General features: G+C 63.3%; 5 protein-coding genes across 11 annotated transcripts in view; 3 read left to right on the top strand and 2 right to left on the bottom strand.

Moving 5' to 3' along the window:
* Positions 1-959: 959 nt before the first annotated feature.
* Positions 960-2,565, bottom strand: LOC136047218 (chymotrypsinogen A-like). The gene is made up of 7 exons (XM_065734275.1): positions 2,485-2,565; positions 2,289-2,392; positions 2,128-2,207; positions 1,971-2,049; positions 1,412-1,592; positions 1,199-1,332; positions 960-1,121 (listed from the first exon to the last, which is right to left on the bottom strand). The coding sequence occupies exons 1-7, from the start codon at positions 2,552-2,554 to the stop codon at positions 960-962; spliced, it is 810 nt and encodes a 269-aa protein (XP_065590347.1). The 5' UTR covers positions 2,555-2,565.
* A 1,022-nt stretch (positions 2,566-3,587) lies between these two features.
* On the top strand, positions 3,588-5,211 carry LOC136046748 (chymotrypsinogen B-like). The gene is made up of 7 exons (XM_065733478.1): positions 3,588-3,668; positions 3,761-3,864; positions 3,946-4,025; positions 4,104-4,182; positions 4,561-4,741; positions 4,821-4,954; positions 5,032-5,211. Exons 1-7 carry the CDS (start codon positions 3,599-3,601, stop codon positions 5,191-5,193), a joined length of 810 nt encoding a protein of 269 aa, XP_065589550.1. The 5' UTR covers positions 3,588-3,598; the 3' UTR covers positions 5,194-5,211.
* A 357-nt stretch (positions 5,212-5,568) lies between these two features.
* LDHD (lactate dehydrogenase D) lies at positions 5,569-9,256 on the top strand. Of its 2 annotated transcripts, XM_065733470.1 has the most exons (11): positions 5,569-5,631; positions 5,717-5,829; positions 5,901-6,042; positions 6,148-6,289; positions 7,019-7,178; positions 7,248-7,447; positions 8,032-8,160; positions 8,303-8,430; positions 8,514-8,604; positions 8,669-8,780; positions 8,856-9,256. In XM_065733470.1, exons 1-11 carry the CDS (start codon positions 5,569-5,571, stop codon positions 9,019-9,021), a joined length of 1,446 nt encoding a protein of 481 aa, XP_065589542.1. In that variant the 3' UTR covers positions 9,022-9,256. The 2 variants fall into 2 exon arrangements, with proteins under 2 accessions (XP_065589542.1, XP_065589541.1); XM_065733469.1 differs by having other exon boundaries at positions 7,019-7,447.
* Positions 9,129-21,108, bottom strand: ZNRF1 (zinc and ring finger 1). 2 transcript variants are annotated; one of them, XM_065733480.1, is made up of 5 exons: positions 20,333-21,108; positions 10,967-11,062; positions 10,599-10,704; positions 10,423-10,513; positions 9,129-10,104 (listed from the first exon to the last, which is right to left on the bottom strand). In XM_065733480.1, exons 1-4 carry the CDS (start codon positions 20,748-20,750, stop codon positions 10,456-10,458), a joined length of 678 nt encoding a protein of 225 aa, XP_065589552.1. In that variant the 5' UTR covers positions 20,751-21,108; the 3' UTR covers positions 9,129-10,104; positions 10,423-10,455. The 2 variants fall into 2 exon arrangements, with proteins under 2 accessions (XP_065589552.1, XP_065589551.1); XM_065733479.1 differs by lacking the exon at positions 9,129-10,104 and adding an exon at positions 10,184-10,328 and having other exon boundaries at positions 20,333-21,105.
* Positions 21,109-21,528: 420 nt separating this feature from the next.
* WDR59 (WD repeat domain 59) overlaps positions 21,529-21,893 on the top strand; it is a 48,449-nt gene continuing 48,084 nt past the window's right edge. For all 5 annotated transcript variants that reach the window (XR_010622007.1, XR_010622008.1, XM_065733455.1 and 2 more), the window contains exon 1: positions 21,529-21,603. Coding sequence is in view for 3 of the 5 variants with exons in the window: in XM_065733455.1 (XP_065589527.1) it covers positions 21,550-21,603 (54 nt within the window). In the remaining 2 variants the exon portion in view is untranslated. The remainder of the gene's footprint in view (positions 21,604-21,893) is intronic.

The following is a 21,893-nucleotide window of genomic DNA, read 5'->3' as shown; positions in this document are numbered from 1 at the left end:
TTCCCTGCCTCTGCTCCCACTGTGACCCCTGGCCCTGTTCCTGCGTACCCAAGTGCTGCTCACCATCCTCACCCGGGACCCTAACGCATCCCACATCATGGGGACCACAGCACCCGTGAGGCTCCAGCCCTGCCCCACGTCCAACCCATCCCTGTCCCTACCCACCAGGCTATGCCAGGAGCCGTGCAGCTCCAGGAGGAGCATGGCAGCTCCAGCCAGCTGCATTGTCCTCATCCAGGAGCTCTGCTGGCAGGAAAGAGGCGATGGGGAGATCTGCAGGGCTGTCCTGTCCGTGTCCCTGTCGCACCTCCTGTCCTCACATTCATCCAGTCTCTTACCTTTCTCTTCCATCTGTGTCCCACCCCTGACCCCTCCCAGTCCATGCCCATCCCTTTACCCAGACCGTGGCACCGGCCCTCCCACCCCCGTCCCATCTCCCCTCAAGCCCTGTCCGTGCAACTATGCCCACTCCCGTCTGATTCCCACTCCGTGCATCCCACGCAGCCCTGCGTGGCTGCCATGCAGCAGAGCGAGGCGTCTGCTCGGGGTCTGCAATGGGGAGGGGGGACCCAGTGTGCCCTGGGGTCAGTGGTACCGCCAGCACATGGCATCCCCGGGGCCGGGAGCCCCTGAGACCCCGCACCAAGCCTCGATAGACCCCTCTGGGCCCCCCACAGACCCCCTGAGCCCCTTCGTTGCACCCCCATGCCTGCAGCCCCGCATTCCCGACATGGCACGCAGCGCTGGAGCCAGGAGCTGCGCGGGCGCAGTGGGTGGGCCCCGTGTCCCCGCAGTCCCCTCCCGCTGGGAGTTAAGGTGGCTCCGTGCACTGCGCAGCCCCGTGCTGCCCTGTGCCCGCCCCGCTGTGCTGCACGCGCGTCCCCGTGCCAGCAGCCCCACGCGTGGGGCCTGGAGCACAAAAACAAAGACAGTGAGGGAACGAAGCTTTATTCGGGGCCTCAGTTGGCCGCCACCACGGAGTCGATCCATTCTCGGAGCTCAGTGACGCGGGCGTAGACCCCGGGAATGGAGGTGGAGCAGGTGCCGCTGCCCCACGAGACGATGCCCACCAGCGTCCAGGCGCCGTCCTTCTGGCACACCAGCGGGCCCCCGGAGTCACCCTGCGGGCGGCACAGTGGGGATGTGGGCACAAGGTCGGGGGGGCCACGGGCCATGCACCGGGGCTGGGGGCACCCACCATGCAGGAGGAGGCTCCGTCACCCCCGGCGCACACCATCACGTCGTAGATGCGGAAGCCCCAGTACTGCTTGCACTGCGCGTTGGTGAGCAGGGGAAGGGCCACTTGCTGCAGGATGGCCGGCGTGTCCTCATCTGTGAGCGAGCGGGGGGCGCGGGTCAGTGCCGGCTCGGCCCCGGCCCGGGGGGAAGGCCGGGGATGGGGCCGCAGTACCGTTGGCGTTGGTGAGCCCCCATCCCGTGGTGACGCAGGTCATGCCCCCGGGGAAGTCCTCGGTGGCCTGGGGCAGGCAGACGGGCGCCACGCGGGCGTTCAGCTGCGCCGGGGTGTCCAGCTTGATCAGCGTGATGTCGTTGCGGATGGTCAGCGCGCTGTACTTGGGGTTCTTGAACACCTGTGGCACGTGGACGTGTAGGGCAGGCACCGACCGCGGCACCGACGGCGGTCAGAGCCGCCCCAGCAGCGGGGGGGGAGCACAGAGCCGGCGCTGCCGGGGACCCCGCAGAGAAGGCGGGGATCCCATCAGTGCGGGGACTGCTGGGGGCCACCGGGCAACGCTCCGTCCCTGGGACACCGGCACCCGAAGATGAGCGCCGAGGGAGCGGGGGGACCCGGCAGTGCCAAGGAGGACTCTGCGGGGACGCGAGCCCTGACGCTAAGGGGAACGAGGACCACGAGGGGACCCGACCCGGGGATGAGGGGCACCCAGCCCCGCCGCGTTCCCAGTGCTGAGCGCGGCACCCGCAGGCACACGGCCCCGCGCCCGCAGTACCTTGGCGATGCCCAACCTCTGCACGTCACTGGAGGCCGTCTCCTGGTCGTACTCGCCCAGCACCACGGTGTCGGTGGTCCTGGGCAGGGCAGGCACTGAGCCCCGGCCACGGGGACACCCCGGTACCGCCCCCGCCCAGCGGCCGCCCCGCACTTACTTGACCCCGCAGTGCGCAGCGGTGACCACCCATTGCTCGCTGATCAGCGACCCGCCGCAGAAGTGGAAGTTGCCGTAGCGCTGCCGGGAGAGCGGCTGTCAGCCCCACAGCCGCGGGGACCCGGCCCCGGCCCCATCCCCATCCCCACAGCGGGCACTCACCTGCAGGGACACCTGCCAGGGCCAGGACCCGGGCACCGCCGGCTCCCCACCGACGATGCGGTTGTAGCCGCGGATGACGGGCGTGATGGCGGGCACTCCGCAGCCTGCGGGACGGGGACAGTTGTGGCACCTCGGCCGCCTCAGCCCCGCGCCCCAAACCCGGCCCCGTGCCCTCCCGGAACCCCACCCCACGCACTCGGCAAGGAGCGGGTGGCACGGGCAGAGCCCGCCAGCACCAGGCAGCCCAGCAGCCACAGCACAGCCATTGCCACTCGCAGGGGACAGGCCGGGCACGGGGCACCACGCTTCTTATGGCCGCGGCCCCGACCAGACCTTGTGCTGTGACCTCGAGATAGCGCAGCACCGTGCGGGGCCGGCACCTGGCACCACGGCCACCACCTGCCCCTGGGAACTGCCCCAGACCGCCGGGGTGGGCACAGCCACTGCCAGGTGTCCTTCCTGGAAATGTCCATCGTGGGAACGGTGCCTGCGTGCACCCGTCAAGTGTTGGGTTTGCCTGGCAGCGTGCTGCCCACGCTGGAGGTGGTTCTGCCTCCATGCAGCAGTCACAGCCAGGGTGCCACTGTTGTAGGGTCGCTGTAGGGTGCTCTGGCCGTCCCAGAGTCCCTGCCCTGAGGCCTATGCCCCACAGTTAGGGCCCAATGGTGTCCCTCATGCCATGGGGTCACATTGCTAGGGAGTTCATTGTCCTCCTCATTCTTGGTTTTGGGTCTCTGTGGTGTCCCCAGCACCCCACAGACTGGGATCCACCCCTCTGATCCCACCACTGCTGTCCCATTACCAGCTCTAGGGCAGTCTCACAGAGCCCTGAGCCCCATCCCCAGGTGCAGGCTGCCATTCGACATGCCCTGATGTCCCCATGGCCCCAGCTCCCAGCACAGTGCCGCGTACCTGTGCACACACACCACACAGAAGTGCTTCCCAGTGTGCAGAGGGAGCCCGGTACCCCCGGCCCTGTTGCTCAGAACCACACTCAGATCCTGGATCGCTCCCCATCAACGCCAGGGACACCATTCCCAGTGTGGTGCCAGGGGACGCAGCCAGCTCTCATGCAGTTGGTGTGCAGCAGCACCGTGCCCACGGGGGACGTTTCCAGGAAGGACACCTGGCAGTGGCTGTGCCCACCCCGGCGGTCTGGGGCAGTTCCCAGGGGCAGGTGGTGGCCGTGGTGCCAGGTGCCGGCCCCGCACGGTGCTGCGCTATCTCGAGGTCACAGCACAAGGTCTGGTCGGGGCCGCGGCCATAAGAAGCGTGGTGCCCCGTGCCCGGCCTGTCCCCTGCGAGTGGCAATGGCTGTGCTGTGGCTGCTGGGCTGCCTGGTGCTGGCGGGCTCTGCCCGTGCCACCCGCTCCTTGCCGAGTGCGTGGGGTGGGGTTCCGGGAGGGCACGGGGCCGGGTTTGGGGCGCGGGGCTGAGGCGGCCGAGGTGCCACAACTGTCCCCGTCCCGCAGGCTGCGGAGTGCCCGCCATCACGCCCGTCATCCGCGGCTACAACCGCATCGTCGGTGGGGAGCCGGCGGTGCCCGGGTCCTGGCCCTGGCAGGTGTCCCTGCAGGTGAGTGCCCGCTGTGGGGATGGGGATGGGGCCGGGGCCGGGTCCCCGCGGCTGTGGGGCTGACAGCCGCTCTCCCGGCAGCGCTACGGCAACTTCCACTTCTGCGGCGGGTCGCTGATCAGCGAGCAATGGGTGGTCACCGCTGCGCACTGCGGGGTCAAGTAAGTGCGGGGCGGCCGCTGGGCGGGGGCGGTACCGGGGTGTCCCCGTGGCCGGGGCTCAGTGCCTGCCCTGCCCAGGACCACCGACACCGTGGTGCTGGGCGAGTACGACCAGGAGACGGCCTCCAGTGACGTGCAGAGGTTGGGCATCGCCAAGGTACTGCGGGCGCGGGGCCGTGTGCCTGCGGGTGCCGCGCTCAGCACTGGGAACGCGGCGGGGCTGGGTGCCCCTCATCCCCGGGTCGGGTCCCCTCGTGGTCCTCGTTCCCCTTAGCGTCAGGGCTCGCGTCCCCGCAGAGTCCTCCTTGGCACTGCCGGGTCCCCCCGCTCCCTCGGCGCTCATCTTCGGGTGCCGGTGTCCCAGGGACGGAGCGTTGCCCGGTGGCCCCCAGCAGTCCCCGCACTGATGGGATCCCCGCCTTCTCTGCGGGGTCCCCGGCAGCGCCGGCTCTGTGCTCCCCCCCCGCTGCTGGGGCGGCTCTGACCGCCGTCGGTGCCGCGGTCGGTGCCTGCCCTACACGTCCACGTGCCACAGGTGTTCAAGAACCCCAAGTACAGCGCGCTGACCATCCGCAACGACATCACGCTGATCAAGCTGGACACCCCGGCGCAGCTGAACGCCCGCGTGGCGCCCGTCTGCCTGCCCCAGGCCACCGAGGACTTCCCCGGGGGCATGACCTGCGTCACCACGGGATGGGGGCTCACCAACGCCAACGGTACTGCGGCCCCATCCCCGGCCTTCCCCCCGGGCCGGGGCCGAGCCGGCACTGACCCGCGCCCCCCGCTCGCTCACAGATGAGGACACGCCGGCCATCCTGCAGCAAGTGGCCCTTCCCCTGCTCACCAACGCGCAGTGCAAGCAGTACTGGGGCTTCCGCATCTACGACGTGATGGTGTGCGCCGGGGGTGACGGAGCCTCCTCCTGCATGGTGGGTGCCCCCAGCCCCGGTGCATGGCCCGTGGCCCCCCCGACCTTGTGCCCACATCCCCACTGTGCCGCCCGCAGGGTGACTCCGGGGGCCCGCTGGTGTGCCAGAAGGACGGCGCCTGGACGCTGGTGGGCATCGTCTCGTGGGGCAGCGGCACCTGCTCCACCTCCATTCCTGCTGTCTACGCCCGCGTCACTGAGCTCCGAGAATGGATCGACTCCGTGGTGGCGGCCAACTGAGGCCCCGAATAAAGCTTCGTTCCCTCACTGTCTTTGTTTTTGTGCTGCAGCCCTGGGGTGGGCATGGCTGGCTGGAGCAGGACATGGAGGGGGGAGATGTGTAACCTGGGTGGGTGTGGAGACACAAGGCTGCATCTGGAGCTCCCGTTTGGAAGGAGATGGGGGGAGGTGCCCCCTGGCTGCAATGGTGTGGGGCCCACCAGGTGAGCAGCACTGTGCTCCGGGCTCCACAGGTGGAGCAGGGCGGTGTGTCCATGGGCAGCAGGACGCAGTGCAGGCTGCAGCGCAGCGTCTGGAGCCTCCTTAACGCCGGGCGGGAGGGGACTGGGGAGCACGGGGTCAGGCGCAGCCCTGGGCGCAGCTCCAGGTCCCAACATGGCCCTGCGGTGCACGCTGCGGTTGGCGGGGGCCGTGGGGCGGCGTGGGTGCTGCAGCCAGGTGGGTGGGACGGGGCTGCGTGGAGTCCCCTGGCATGCAGACCCACTCCAGCCACGTGCTGACCGGACCCCCCCCCGTCCCGCAGCCCCCGCTGCCCCCCGTCCTGCTGCAGGCCCTGCGTGCCGTGGCAGGGGACCCCAACGTCTCGGTGTCGGCGGCGGTGCGGCAGCAGCACGGGCACGACGAGTCCATGCACAGGTGGGGACGGGGGTCCCAGCGGGGTCGTGCTGCCCCATGGGGCCGACGATGAGTGCGGTGCCCCCCAGCAGGTGTGCACCCCCCGACGCCGTGGTGTGGCCCCACGATGTGGAGCAGCTGCAGGAGATGGTGGCCCTCTGCCACCAGCACCGCGTGCCCATGCTGCCCTACGGCACCGGCACCGGCCTGGAGGGCGGCGTCAACGCCGTGCAGGTACATGGCCCTCCCAGCCCCACACCACCCCGCTGCCCGTGCCGTGCCGTGCCATGCCGTGCCATGCCGTGCCATGCCGTGCCATGCCGTGCCATGCCGTGCCAGGGCGGTGTCTGCTTCAACCTGAGCCGCATGGCCGCCATCTCGGAGCTGAGCGTTGAGGACTTCTCGGTGGCAGTGGAGCCCGGCGTCACCCGCAAGGCCCTCAATGCCCATCTGCGTGGCACGGGGCTCTGGTTTCCCGTCGGTACTGGGGGTGCCGGGCAGCACGGAGTGATGCTTGGGGCTGGGCTGAGGGGTTTGGGGGTGCTGGGAGCACCGGGAGTGCTGAGAACAATGGGATGGAGGAGGGGTGTGGGGGGGGACATGGAGCGCTGTGGTTGTCTGTGTACAGGGGTGCAGGGAGCACTGGGATATTCCATGGAGCCAAGGGTACTGGGAGCACTGGGTGCACTGGGATGCACTGGGTGCACAGGGATGCAGGAGCTTCCCCTGGAGACTATGGTGCTGGGAGCACTGGGAGGACTGGGAGCACAGGGAGGCCATATCACAGGGACAAGGGCACTGGGAGCAATGGGTTTGCTGGGAAGGTCTTGGAGCTCTGGGAGGACTGGGGTGGCTGGGGCTGCTGGGGATCTTTGTTTATTGTGGGCATTGGGGTTGCCCAAAGGGCCATGGGAGCATTGGGGGGGCTGGGGCTGATGGGGAGCACTGGGGTTTCCCGTGTGGCCAAGGGTGTTGGGAGCACAAGGGTGGATGGAGGTGTCCATGGGGTCAGGGGTGCAAGGAGACAAGGAGCGCTGGCAGGGCTGGGCGGCTCCGGGCTGCTGGGCGCACTGGGAGTTCTGAGGCAGCGTGACAGAGGTGGGCATGGGATGGGGCTGGTGGCATCCCAGGGGTTCCCAGCCCCAGGGGTGCCATGTGCTGGCGGTGCCGCTGACCCCTGGGCACGCTGGGTCCCCCGTCCCCATCGCAGACCCCGGAGCGGACGCCTCGCTATGCGGCATGGCAGCCACGGGCGCCTCGGGCACCAACGCCGTGCGCTACGGCACCATGAGGCCCAACGTGCTCAACCTGCGTGTGGTGCTGCCGGACGGCAGCGTGCTGCACACCGCCGGGCCCGGGCGCAGCGCCAGGTACGGGGACACGCGTCATGGGGCAACGGGACGGGGCCGCCCGGTGCCCGCTCACCTCTCCCTGCGCAGGAAGAGCGCGGCCGGCTACGACCTGACCTCCCTGTTTGTGGGGTCCGAGGGCACCCTGGGCTTCCTGACGCAGGCGACGCTGCGCCTGCACCCACTGCCTGAGGCCGTGGTTGCTGCTGCATGCACCTTCCCCAGCGTGCGGGACGCTGTGAGCTGCACCGTGCAGGTGCTGCAGGTGGCCATGCCCGTGGCACGCATCGGTGGGTGCTACCAGGAGGGATGAGAACAGGGATGGGGAGACACGACTGCTGCCTTTCAGTATCTAAAAGGGCTGGAAGAAGGGGACACTAGTAGGGTAGGACAAGGGGAAATGGTTCAAACTAAAAGAGGGCAGATTTAGATTGGACATAAGGAAGATTTTTACACTGAGGATGGTGAGGCATAGGATGCCCAGAGAGGTGGTGCTGCCCCAGCCCTGCAGACAGCCGAGGTCAGGGAACGGGGCTGTGAGCACTGATGGAGCTGTGGGTGTCCCTGCTCACTGCAGGGACTGGGAGCAGATGACCCTTAAGGTCCCTTTGTACACCAACTATGATTCTGTGCACTGGGGATAGGCGTGGGACTGGGACATGAAGGGGAATGGGGATGTAGGTGAGATCTGGATGAGACAGAAAGGAGTACAGAACAAGAAGGCAGCAGGAACGCGAATGGGACACAGGATAAGGATGGTTACACCGACAGGAATGGGCTGGGGATGTCACATGGATGGGGAGGAGTATGGCTTTGGGATGGGGTTGGGAACAGGACAGCCTCAGCAGTGTCCCCAGCTGCCTCCTCCCAGCAGAGCTCCTGGATGAGGTGATGGCGGGCGCCTGCAGCCGCTACAGCCACCTGGATCTGCCCGAGGTGGCCATGCTCTTTCTGGAGCTGCACGGCTCCCAGCGCGGCCTGGCTGAGCAGCAGCAGCAGGCAGGTAGGGACACGGATGGGGAAGGGGGAGATCTGGCCTGGGGAGGTGTGCCCACGGTGGGTGCACAGTGGGGCCATGGGTGTGGGATGGTGCCGGGCAGCCGCTGTGGCCCCCACCACCCACCCACTGTCTCCCACCGCCGCAGAGGAGCTGGTGCAGCTGCACGGTGGCTCTGTCCTGGCCTGGGCGTGGGCACCGGAGGAGCGTGAGCGGCTCTGGGCTGCACGGCACAACGCCTGGTTCGCCGCCCTGGCCCTGCGTCCTGGCTGCCAGGTGAGCCCTGACAGCACCGCGTCCCTTCCCCATCCCCACCCCAGTGCCCGTTGCCGTCCTCACATCCCACACTTCCCACCCAGGGTTACTCCACTGACGTCTGCGTGCCCATCTCCCGCCTGCCCAACGTCGTGCTGGAGACGCAGCGGGACCTGCGGGACTCCGGCCTCACTGGTGAGCACCACCACTGCCACCCCCCGTCAGGCACCTTGCACCCCGCTCAGCCCCATCCCCGCAGGCCCCATGGTGGGACACGTGGGCGATGGCAACTTCCACTGCATCCTCGTCTTCCGCGCTGATGACCCGGATGAGGCACAGCGCGTGCACGACTTCGCCGAGCGCTTGGGCAGGTGGGGCTGCGGCAGCGGGCGGGCGCAGGGCTCCGGGGACGGCCCCACGGGTGACGGCCACGTCCCCATCCCCAGGCGGGCGCTGGCTGCGGGCGGCACCTGCACCGGGGAGCACGGCGTGGGGCTGGGCAAGAGGGCACTGCTGCGTGAGGAGCTGGGCGCCGTGGGGCTGGCTGCCATGCGCCGCATCAAGGACGCGCTGGACCCCCTCCACCTGATGAACCCTGGCAAGGTGCTGTGAGCGCCCACGCATCCACCCGTCCTCATCCTTTTTGGGGACCTGGGGGTGGCTCCGGTGCCCCCCTCAGCAGTCCGCCCCGCTTCACCAAGAATGCCAGTGAAATAAAATAACAGTGAATATTTTATTGAACATTGTTTTAATACCATATCAAAACACCTTGACTAATGAAGGAAGCTCCCCCAAGCTCTGAACTCGTTTCCCCCCCACCCCCATTTTTTTTTTTAATATATAAATACAGAAACGTTTCCCGCGGGGGCACGGCCACCGGCAGGGGAGGTCTCACCAACGACAACGCGCCCGCCGCACCGGGAGGGGACGGGGACGGGAGCACGGCCATAAAACAGGGGGTCCTCACCTGCCGGCCGCTGGCGGGGCCCAAGGAGGACCCTGGGTCCCCTCCCCAAAGGGTTCAGCCCGAGGGCGATGGGAAGGAGGGGAGGTTTTGGCAGCGGCGGGGAGCGGGGATGCTGCGGCTGTCCAGTCTCTGAGTGGTTATAGCTGAGTGACCAGTCTGTAAACATCACTGGGGCAGGGAAGCTCAAATCGAAGAACACGCCAGTCAACACGAAGCTTCATTGAATATATTTTTTTTTTTCTTGGTTTTGTCAGTTTTCTCTCTTTTTTTTTAAATTATTATTATTATTTTTTTTCCTTTTTTTTTTCTTTTTTTCTCATTGTAAACACTTGAAAGACACACCCCGCTATGGGGCAGAGCGGCGGCCCCGCTCCCGGCGTGGGGCACAGTCCCCATCAACGCGTTTCCAGGAGCTGGAGATCTCCAAAAGGGAGACGGGAGAGAGGAGGAAATTCCCACGTAGTCAGTGCAATATCCGAGCAGAGCCCGCGGGCGCCAGGCGAGCCCGGTGCCGCGAAGTGCCGCACTCCGTTTGGCCGCCGTCCCCGCCAGCGCCGCTCCACGCGGGGAGAAGAGCCAAACATCATGGCAGGGCCGGGCCGAGGACAGCTCCCCGGGTGCTGGGTCCCTCCCGGTGGCTGCAGGGAGGGCAGGGCACCCCGTCTCCCCCGGGTGTTTCCGCGGTTCGGTGTTGCGGTTGGTTGTTGGTTTACGTTTTGTTTTTCAATCTTGAAATGAAAAGACGAAAAGTAAAAATAATAAAAGTTAAAATAAAATAAAAAAAATATATATATATATTCGCCGTTGTCCCGAGTGGGTTCAAGTTTTCTGGGTTGGTGGGTTGGTTTTTCGTTGTGATTTTTCGTCTTCTTTGAGGAATTGAACATCAGCCCAAAAGTCCAGGAGGGGCGGGTGGGACGGGGAGAGGAGGTACGGCAGGTAGCAAGGTGCCCTGCAGAGAGACGAGGCCACGTCAGCACGGCACCAGCGCAGCACCACGGCCAGCTCACACGCCCACAGCCCCTCGCCCCCCACCGCGGACTCACCTTACAGACAAGTCAGCAAGCATGCCCAGCAGGTCAATCAGAAGGATGCTCTGGGCAAGATCTGTTCACTTCAAACCAGGAATCTATACAGCTGGAGGGAGGACGGCAGGTGAGTGCCACGCGGGGCCGGACCCAGGGCTGCCCGACCCAGCTGCCACAGCCCCCTGCCCACATACCTTTTGTGATAAATGCAGAGGCAGGGCAGCCTGGCTATCGTGTCCCCCTGCAGCAGCTCCTCCAGGCAGATCACGCACTCGCCGGCGTCCTTGGTCAGCACGTCGTCTACAGGGGAGGAGAGGGCAGCAGTGAGACACAGGATGTGTGTCCCCAGAGCCACACCTGCCCTCCCCCTTGGGCAGCACGGCCCCGCCGTGCACAGCTCACGGCGGTGAGCAACACAGGGCTGTGCTACAAAGGGTCCCAAGGAAAAGCAGAGGGGACAGGAGCAGCTGCAGCACAGCCCTCTTGGCACGCTGCAGCCCCAGCCTGTGTCCTCCTGCCTTTCACAGCGTCCCGGCACCGTGTGCCCCCCCTGGACCCTTACCGTTGTAGGAGAGGCGAGGTTTGCTCAGACACATGATAAAGTGCATTTCCATCTCGTCAGAAGCCACGGATTTGGAGCAAATGGGGCACTTGAAACCTGGAAGGAGAGCAGAGAACGGCTCCTGAGCCATGGGGGGAGGAAGGAGAGCACAACGCGCGTCCCGGGGAGCACGGAGGGTCCCCCACCTGCATGGTGCCACTGCCCCCAGGCCGCGCCTGCCGGCTGCACGCTCATCCTGTGCTGGGTGCTCCACAGGGCCAGAGTGGGGACAGCCACCCAGCCGGCGTGCCACTTGTCCCCCAGCCCTGCGCAGAGGGCAGGGGAGCCAGCCAGGGTGCGGCACACGTGGCCCCAGCTGCTCCCAGGCGTTAAAGGGCGAGGAGCACGCAGCACCCAGGGACGTGTCCCCCCCACGACAGCCAGCTCTGTCCATACAGGAGGCGTTTGCAGCCATTCCACATATCAAAGGCCCCCATCACCACCCTGAGCTGCACCGGGCCCTCTGGGCTCCGGTTTCACCCCTCTCCCCCATCCCTCTCTAAGCCCACTGAGATGCTGTCCCCTTTCTCTTTCAAGAGCAACTACAAGCCGTCTGTGAAGCACGTTAACCTGATGGTTTTGCCTCCTTGCAGCTCCTCAGAGGCGCTCCCTAACAAGGGGACCCAGCTCAGCACCCCGTGCACACCGCTGCCAGCAAAACGGGCACGACCAGGAGCAGAACCCCAACAGAGCTGTGGGTTCCCGGGGCTCCTACACTCCATGCCCAGCCCTGAGCCTGAGCAGATGTAGCCCGAGGCGTGCAGCCACTGCCACGGGTTGGCACCAGGACGCCAAGCAATCCCTGCCTGCAGAGACAGAGAGGGTAACATAAGGACCCGGCTTCTAAAAGCAGATCAGGTTTGACTGCAGTGCTGCTTAAGAGCTTTTTTTCATATACATGCAGAGCCCGTTCGGGAAAGAAAGGGAACGTACACAAATTATCTGAGGATGAATCAAGTTCTGGTTTGCCACTGAGAAGATGAGGCTGGGGGGTTCTGGGGTCTTCGGAACAGAGAGTGTGTAGCTCTGATGGGAATGAGCTCAGTGACATAGAGGAGCCCTCATCAGAGCCCTCGTTAGCGGCAGAGGTAAGCAGGGACTGCTCTCCAGCCCCCAAAGCAGCACAGAGCTGGACAGGCCGCAGCCAGGAGCCCATCACAATCTGCCATCTCATCGCCAGCCTAAATTTACCCCTGACCAATTCATACCTCGTGGCAGCAGCGCCCGTTGGCTTAAAGAGCATTTTTTCCTCTCCCAAGTGTTTACCCTGCCGGTGTATTTATAGCGAGGGCTCAGATAGCATCCCAGCTCAACCACCCCCAGCTGAACCAGGCACTGCCAGCCCTGGCCCTCCTGCACCGACCCCATGGTCAGCTGAGATGCCCCCATGCTGCTCTGCCCAGTGGTTCCTGAACTGCAGCAAGGAAGGGAAGGGCCACATCTCTGTGAGACCTCGATTTCTGGCAGCAGCAAAGCTGCAGTCCCCCTCCTGCCCTGTGCTGATGTGCTATTTTCAACAGCCGTCCCAGATCCAGCAGCACCCCCTGAGACGTGTGAGCAGGGCGAAGAGAGGCACGCAGCCCTCCCACCGTGACCCCACAGCAAGGACACGGGGTGCTGCCCAAATGTAGGGCACAAACCCCAGGAGTGAGCCCCTGAGCGGCGCTGGCTGGGCCAAGGACTTTCCTAGCTCTACACTTTACAAGATGGGGGGGGGATACACTACAAAAAGCATCATGAAACAGCACGAATGGAGTGGAGCATGAGAAGGCTGCAGGGCGGGGGCTGCACCGCACCCCAGCTGTCGGCACAAATGCTTGGCATGGTGAGAGCAGCTGGCAGAGAGAGAGGCGATGCTCTCAGGGTCCCCAAGGTGGACAGCTGGCCCCAAACGTGGGCGAGGGGCACCCTGAGGGGCTGGGCTGCAGACACAGTGAGCCACGGGGAAAGGGCTTCACCCCATCGCCAGGTGACATGTCTGGGGCCGTTTCTGTGTGGGTCATGCACTGGGGCATCCGCCTGCATTCCAGGCATGGAGATGGATGCTGGGGCTTGGAGCCGGAGCCGCCAGCCTGAGCAATGCAGGAGATGACGCTTAGATAGCTGCTCATGGAAAATTCAGCTCCCCCTTCTCCCTCCTCCTCCCTCAGCCCTTTCCGTCCTCCTCCCACACACCTTAAAAAAAAAAAAAAGAAGGGGAAGGGCTCAGCTGTTCCTCCCATCAGGACGCTCAATGGAGGCCCCCAGGCCCCCCCAGTGCACGATGGGCTCTCAGCACCAACCCCGGCCTGGATGCCAGGGGACCCCACTGCACCCCGTCAGCAGGGGGGTTGGGGACAGGGCATCCTGCAGGAGGCTTTGAGGAAGACAAGGGCTTTCCAGGGCTGCAAGGCACGCGTTGCTGGGTGACCTCATCTCTCCTACAGCTCGCTCTAGAAACCGTGAGCAAGCAGAGCCCGTGGCTCTCCAGGGGCTGGTGCCCTCAGAGTATTTTTAGGAAGGTTCCATGGTTAATTTTAGAGAGCCAGGCAGAGCAGAGCTGGGAACCTCTGAAGCCTCCAGCGGGTCCTAAAAGCACTGAAAAAGCCCCACGGTTAACCCAGGCAGTGCCAAAAGCACCGCCACGCCATGCTGGGGCTTCAGGAGGGCAAAGGTACATTTACAGCTAAAGTGAGCTGCCTCGTACCAGGAGAGGATGTGCACAGACAGGAGAAATGAGGGAACTGCTGTGCGGCTGAGATGCGGGGTGGCAGCACACACACAAGCCCTTCTGTGGCCACCATCACACTTTCTGAAGTGCTGATGACACCGGTGGCATCTCCTTCCCGCACCCCACACTGTGCTCCCTCCAGCAGGGGCTGGGGGCAGCACCTTGCAGGTCCCCCTGCCCCCCAGCCAGCCCTGCTCCACCACAGGAACACCCCCAGTGCTGGGAACAGGCTGCCTAAGGAATAGCACACAGCTAATTTTAGCATTCCCCAGAACTGCAACGCGAAGCAGAGGAGTCCTGCATCCAAAGGGCCAGCTCATGAGACTGCTTTTTGTCTCCAGAATGCTTCACATGTGAAGGAGATGGGCTGACTGTGAGCTCCACCAGTGGGGCATCACCCTGGGAGGCAGTGATGGATTCAAGCTGCCATGCGGCACCCAGGACACCCGCTTCTGTGCCCCACGGAACACTCTCCCACAGCACCCAAGGCAGAAGGGCAGCTTCGTCTCCCTCCAGATGGGTATTTAAAGCCATGTGGATAGGGGCAGCCTCCCCTCATCCACCCCAGGTACAGCTGCACAGAGGCCTCTGATGGACGGTCTGAGTGGTGGATCTCTCACTGCAGCACTTCTGACTTCTGCTCCATCACTAGCGGAGTAAGGCTCCCAAATGAGCTACTCCACCACAACAAAGGCAGGTTTTCCCTCAACAGTCTGCTTCTAAAACCCACCCAAAGCCCTATGACGACAGGCTCCAGTGCTATTCTCCAGGATTCAAGCCCACAGAGTTGCCAGAAACACGTGATTGTGGGGAATGTGGGACCTATTCGCTGCAAACCTGAGCCCCCAGAGAGCTGCTCCCCACTCCCCCACCACACACAGGACAGCAAAACTCATCCAAACCAACCCTGGGCACGCAGTTACCGCCAGCTGAGCGCTGTGGGTTGCACGGGGGGGAGGTATCAGACCCCAGGGAGAGAGGCAGGCTGGAGGCACAGGCAGGAGCCCTTACAAAGCCCCCACTCCACGTTCCTCCTCGTGCCTTGCAGGCAGCTGGGCCTCTAAAAATATCACGTCGGCCTTCCTGCCAGGGATGGAAATGGTGCTAAGCTGCTTCAGTTCAATCCCTTGCTCTGCAGTGCCTGGCCCGGTCCCACTGCTCTGCCTGGTAGGGGACGGTCCCTCTGTTACCAGCACAGCCTCAGCGCGCCGGATGGGAAGCTCAGCCCTCGGAAAATCCTGCTAAAATCAGCAAAAGGGTCAATCTTTCCACTGCTCCCCTGCAAGGCCACTGAACAGAGCACGTGGCCTCACTCCTCTGCTGTGAGAGAGGCCCACAGCTGCGTGTGCAGGCTGGAGCTCCCCCACTCATCCCACCCCACAGCCACCCCAGCAGCTCCAGGGGCAGGACGGGAAGGAGCAAAGAGCAAAGAGCCCCAAGCCCCAGCAGGCCACAGCACCTCTCAACTTCCCTCCCAACCCAGGGCTAAAACTCAGCAAGAGGAATGCTCCCCTCCCCGCAGGCAGGAAACGCGGGTGGCCGGGCTCTGCCCACGGAAACGCCACGCAGCAGCAGCACGAGAGGCCCCAGGCACAAAGCTTCCTGCAGCTGCAGCTCCCCAGGGCTCCTGCAGCACCCAGAGCCTCTATCTGCAGCAGGCATGCTCACTCGTGTGAATCGCCCCTCGGTTCTCGTGGGTTTCCATTTTTGAGAGCATCAGGAGAAAGCCCAGTCGCATTCATGCACGTGCAGGCTTTCAGCAGCACACGTGGGGCTTCAGCAGAGCAGAGCAGCAGGGTGAGGAGCAGGGAGCTCACTCAGACAAAGAGTGGTGCCACCTGATTTGTCAGATTACATCAGAAAGATGTATATATTAACACTATATATATATATACTTTTTTTTTTTTTACCCCTCCCCACGTGTTTTTTTCCAGCATTTAATAGCACCCTCACATGATGCTCAGAGCTCTGCTGGCCAGCTGCCAACCCCAAGCCCACTCCCCTATCCAAGATGCCCACATTAGTTGGTCCTTTGGCCAACAAATGAGGGAGAGGAAGCCTAACAGCACATGAATAACCAAGAGAAGTCTTCATGGCTGTTTGCTGGAACAAACGTGTCAGCAAAACAGACCGATACGGGATAAAGTTACGTCACAGGCCAGGAAGACAATCCTGGCTGGAAGTGGGTCAGCCCGGGAGCACGAGCATCACTCCTGCATTCTCTAGAGCACGCACACAGAGGAGGGAGGGCATGAAGCTCTCCTGCTCTGATTCACGTGCAGGGTTAGAGCAGAATGAACCCAGCCAAGCCCGCGAGCAGCGCCCAGGCAAGGCAGCCAAGGGACTACAGGGCTTTCCATGCAGAGCTGGGGAAACAACCACTGCTGGCTGCTCACACACCACGCCAACAGTGACACACTTATCCTCATCTCCAGGCTGCTAGTGTGCAATGAAGCCATGCCTGAATTTCCTGCCTTCTGGTATTCTGGGCTGTCCCATCCCCAGCACTTCCCGGCTGAATACTGCTGGCCTGGGGGGGGCTGTCAGGACTGCTCCCACACTGCTTCCCCAGCAGACACCAGCACCAAACTAACAGGAAGATGGTCCGAGGAGCACCTCCTCTGGAAATTTCCATGGGCAAAACCAGGTTTGCCATGGCAGGTTTCTGTAGATGTGGAAGGCAGCATGCACGATGCTCGCTTCTTCAGGAGATGGTGGCAGGAAAGCCATAGCTGAGCACAGCCTCTCTTGAGCAGCTTGCTGATGAGCAAGCCAGAATGAAGCTTTCCTTTTTTGGTGTACAGAACTCCTGAGCTAGAGTTGTTAAGCACTGGTGAGACAACCAGCACGGACGCACCACAGGTATGCCCCATGCCAGGGCATCCATCCATTCATCTTCAGCTCTTCCTCCAGCGAGCAAGCCCTTTCCCCAGGGCTGGATCCAACACTGTTAAATGCTTCTTTCCTCCTGGATGCACAGCTGCAGGCCTGCCTGGCAAAGGACGTAGTGCAGCTGGAAGGCAACATCCCACTTAGTAGAGGAGACCTCACCCCCTTGCTCCCAGCATCCAGGACAAACAGCTTGCTTTGCTGGTGTGATACCCCTGGTGGCACTGCACAGAAGGATGAGCCAGGCACTTCTCTGGGCTAGCTGGCTGACAGGGAGATATGGATTTGCTGGAGCTTCAAACACTCAAGGGCTTTGGATGATGAGAGGGATTTCCAGATAAACTTTAAGCTACTTACAGCTTCTGCAAACTCCCCGAGATCCTCTGATGAAGATGAGTAACAAGAGCAGTACTAAGAGATCCACATAACCCAGGAGATGAGTGGTGTTGAGCCACACATCTCCTTTTTCTGCATTCTTCCTCCCAGCCTGGGCTTTGCTGAGATCTCACCATCAGAAAGCTGCAGGAACAGGGTGGTCAGGAACCAAGAGAGAACTCCAAAGTTGCACAAGCTGCTGTCACCTTCCAGCAGTGTGAGGCACAAAAAGCCTGTGCAGACACAGAAACCCCAGAATGGTTTCAGGTGGATCTGGAGTGGCTACTTTGCTCACTTGAATGATGGACACATAGGAAAATCCCCACCAGAAAATGAGATCCGCTCACCCAGGAAGGTGCAGTCCCATGCAGAAAGGGGGACAGAGGGACACAGACCCAGCAGCACAGATAAAGAGAGCAAGGAGGTGCCAAGCCCACCCACAGACCCACTGGTGCAGGCACTTTGTTGCAGTAACAGTGCCTTACCCCCAGTGGCTTCTCACTGTCCTGCTGAGATCCAAAGGATGTGCAGAAGCAAACTGCTGGAAGAACAAACCCAAGAGAGCCTTCCTCATGTGCTGAGGGGAGCAGCACCCAGACCTGCAGCCCTGTTATTGTGCAGAGGTGGGAGGCAGCGGGGCCAGGAGCCGCTCTCCAGACCCGTACCTGTAGCAGGCAGGGCAGACACTCCCCAGGCACACATCCTCCTGCTTCAGCCTGGCGTGCCCGTGGGTCTCCTCATCCCCGCCCTCAAGACATCCTTTGGTCTGAGCAGGGAGCGTCACGCACAGCAACATCAAAGCTCCTCTCCATTTTCTGGCACGCTGCTGCTGAAGCACTTTCTGGGGCTGATGGAGTGGAGCAGGTCGACAGAAGCAGAAGGGAAGGAGCGTGTGCTGCCAGCCTGCCCTGCAGCAATCATGGAAGGTTTGCTAACATTCCTGTTATCCTAAGGTGGCCTCTTTCCTCTTCCCATCTCCTTATGGTCTCCAGATGATCCATTAACCTCTTACACTAAGCAGAACAGCACAGAAGTTTCATAAGCTCCAACAAGTTTTCCAAATTAAGCATCCTTTCGCTATTAATTAGCAACGAGGAAGAAACACCACCAGGAGAGGCTTTGGCACAGACCAAAAGGCTCTCGCTGCCGCCCGTGCAGGCTTCAGCACAGCTCAAACACTCTCAGAGGGCCCTAAAAAAGGCACCAGAGAAACCCAAGGCTCTTGCAGCAGCTCCCACCGCCCACACTGTGATTCTCCAAGGGCGCCGGGCTCCACTGAGCAGCATCACACCAATCCACATCAGCGGCTGCAAACAGCTCACTCCATTTTGCAGCTGGCTTATTTTGACGATCATCTTTTTGCCTCTTGGCATTGTAGTTTGAGAACTACTATTGAAATGTCACAGCCTGTGAGCGACCACCTCAACGCACAGCTCAGCTATGAGGTGTTCCTGCGGTGCAGCCTCCATGCAGCAGCACCAGGATTGCCCAAAGCTTGGCTGGAGGGGGCAGAGCCCCACTCCTCTCACAGAATACCCAAAGGATGCTGTGCCTTGGTTCCCCTTCTGCATTTAAAAGGAGAGAAGCAGCACAAGGTCACGGAAGCAGAAAGTTTGCAGGAGCACTTGGGCTCGAGTCCCCTGCAGTGTGCTGACAGCTTCTCTGGATCAACAGGGCCTGGGGCATCCTGCACCACACAGCTATGCTCCAGACAAGAAAGGCAGCCCCCAGAGCCTGGGCAAGGGGAAAAAGCCCAAGGTAGATGCAGGAAAATGGGACCCACGAGCCTTGCTTGGCATTTTGCTCTCGTCCACTACATCAGCTTCAAGCCTTCCTGAAAATGAGGCACTGTCCCAAGACGTATTATGAAATTCCCAGACCACGTCATGTGTCAGGGGACCATGTGGGAGAGAAATCCCACACTATTCCAGGAAACGCAAGGAGACATCCCTGAAATGACTTCCCTCCAGCCAGGAGGGAGGGGAGGACCTCCCACCTTGCTCCCTGTGCCCAGCCAGAACTGGGTCAGTGACACAGCCCTGCTCACACACACAGCTCTTCCCAGGCACTGAGACACCCACCACCGTCCAGCCATGGGGGCTAGCAGGGGGCAATCCCACCCCTCCCTCGACCCCACACGTTTCCTGTGGGATCCCCCAGCTTTGGCTCCCCAGCCCCATGAGGCAGGCAGTTCCTCCTCTGCTTCCTCCTCGGCATCACAATGGTGCCAGCTGGCTGGAACAAGGAAACCGCTCCAGCCTCTCCCTGGCCCTTTATCAGGTGAAACAAAGGAGAAAAATTCATCTCATTTTGGAGTGCCTTTTTCTCAGTACCTGAGGCATGAAAACTGCTGTCCCTCCTTGACACCCCTGCACACAGTTTCAAAAGCAGCACGAGGAGCCCCATTACCCTCATACCAACCCCAAGACCATTTCCTCCTTCAAGTGCTGGGAGTACGGCACATCCCTAGGGCCAGAACAAATCCCCTGCAGAAAGCCTCCTCCCTCCCACCACTGTTTCCTGCCTTGACCTTGACACAACCACACGGTGTCAACCCCAATTCCAGGTACAGAGAGGGAATCATATACATAATGCAAAGCAGGACAGCTCTCCTTCCCATAACCCTTACTGGGGAGCAGGGCCACGAGTGGGGAAGCTGGGGGCAGTGAGGAAAAGGGGCCAAGGGAAACTGGGGAAAGCTGAGGTTGAGTGGAGTGAAAGGAAGGGGCCAGGGGAAAAAGGAGTTGTGGAAAGGGGCCAGAGGAAAATGGGAAGGGGAGACTGGGAGGAACCAGGGGAAGGAGCCAGGAGAAAATGGAGAAAACCAAGGCCTTGGGGAATGAGAAGATGGGGGTAGACATGTGAAAAGGGACAGGAGAAACTGGGGAAAACTAAGAGGAATCGATAAGGGAAAAATGGGGGAAGCCTGAGCTGGGTGGAACAAAGGAAGGAGGGAACTGGGGTTAGTAGGAACTGGGAGGAAGCCAAGGCTGGGGGAAACTGGGGCAGGGGCAAAATGGGGCAAGCCCTACATAAAGGGCTAAGGAAAATTGGTGGAAGGGGGGAACCGGGAGAAGCTAGGGGAAAACAGGGGAAGCAGCAGCTGGAGGAAGAGAGGGGAAGCAGAGAACAAGAGGAAACCAGAGCTGTAGGGATTCAGGGGGAAGGGGGGGTGAACTGGGGCTGTGGAAAGTCAGGGAAAATTGGGGCTAGTAGGAAATGGGTGAAGCCAAAGCAAGGGGGAACCGAGGCAGGTGGGAACCTGAGTAAGAGGCTGGGCAATTTCAGGGAAAGGGGATCGCTGGGAAGAACCAAGGGTTGGCAGGGGAAGGGGCCGGGGCTCCGGCACTCACCGCTGTGTGAGCTGAACCAGCGCGGCGCGATGTGCAGGGGCAGCGCATCGGCCAGCGAGGCCCGGGCACCCAGGTAGAGCATCCCGTCTCTATGGTGACCGCCTCCTGTCTCCTGGTAACCGTTGCCATGGGCGTACGTGGAGTCGGTCCCCGGCCCTCCGCCGCCCGGGGCCCGCTCGGCCTCCCCCGCCGCGCGGCCGTACAGCCCGAAGGGGACGGCTCCGGCGGCCGCGGGGTCCATGCCCATGCCGGCCACCGAGCTGACGGAGCGGCTGCGCAGCCCCATGGCGCCGCCGCCGCCCGCCCGGTAATGGCCGAAGGGGGGCGGCCCCCCCGGCGGCGGCACGGCGCTGTCATCCGTCGACACCCCCGGGAAAGGGCCCCGCGAGCGGGCGGCCGTGCTCTGCTTGCCCCCCATGGGCAGCGCGGGGCCGGAGGGAGCCGAGCCGCAGCCCCCCCCCACCCCGCGGGGAACGGGGCCGAGCGGGGCGGCGAGAGGCGGCGGAAGGAAGCGGGGGAAGGGACGGGGAGGGGGGAAAGGAAGGGCGAGGGGAGCTACGGGCGAAAACCCATCCCCGCCCCGGGCATCCTCCCCCCGCCGGGCCCGCCGAGACCGCCGAAGCCGGAGGGGGGGCCGAGAGGAAGGGCGGGGGGCTCCCTCCTGCCGGGCGATCAGCTGCGGCCCATGGGGGCGGCGGGCGGACCCCTCCCGCGGGGCTCAGCGGCTGCGGGGCTGCGCGCTGCGCCGGGCCCGGCTTCGCTGCCGGCCACCGCCGCCTGGCTGCTGGGCGCCGCGCCGGAGACAATGGAGGCCGGCAACACGCATGCTCCCGCCCCCGGCCCCCCCCCCACCCCCGGCCCGCCGCCCTTAACCCCTGCGCTGCTGCCGGCTGCCGCGGGGCCTCGTCACCGGGCCCTGAGGCGGCGCGGAGCCCCGCACGGCTTTTCCCCTCTCCTCACGCAGCCGCTTCGGGCAGAGCGGCTCCGCGCCCCGCCAGCCTCGCACGCACCCCCGGGCGGGTCCCGCTGCGCGCCGCGACGTGAGCGCAGAGTCCCCGCCACCTCCCCGGGGGGCTGGGGGGCCGAGCGAGGAGAGGGGCGGTAAAGGACTACAAATCCCAGCAGCCTTTGCGCGAGGCGGGCGCGCGCGTGCGTATCCCCTCCCCCTTTCCCGCCCCGCCGAGGCCGGCGTCGGGGCGTTGCTGGGGCGGCCTAAGATGGCGGCGCGCTGGAGCAGCGAGAATGTGGTGGTGGAGTTCCGTGACGCCCAGGTCGGGGCCCTGAGGAACGTCGCGTGCTCCGGACCCCCCGGGCCCGTCCCGTGCGCTGTGCGCCCGGCGGCTGCGGGGCTGGGGCTGGGCTGAAGGACTGTGGGCGCGGGGTTGCTGAGGAGGGCCCGGTTTGGGCCTGATCGCTGTGTCCCACTCTGAGAACGTGGAGCCTGGGCTGCACGGCTCCGACCCGGGCTGCGGGAATAGCGAATGTCCTCACGGGGTGCTTTTGTCGTTAGTTGGGTTTGTGGGGAGGAGCGTTCGTTCACGGGGTCCGTTTTTTCTAGCTC

This window comes from Cyrtonyx montezumae, unplaced genomic scaffold (assembly GCF_038088225.1).
Source record: "Cyrtonyx montezumae isolate F1298 unplaced genomic scaffold, pur_monq_1.0 scaffold_17, whole genome shotgun sequence".
Taxonomy (NCBI): Eukaryota; Metazoa; Chordata; class Aves; order Galliformes; family Odontophoridae; genus Cyrtonyx; species Cyrtonyx montezumae.
Note: the sequence above shows the minus strand (reverse complement) of the source record. Positions and strands in the feature narration are given on the sequence as shown.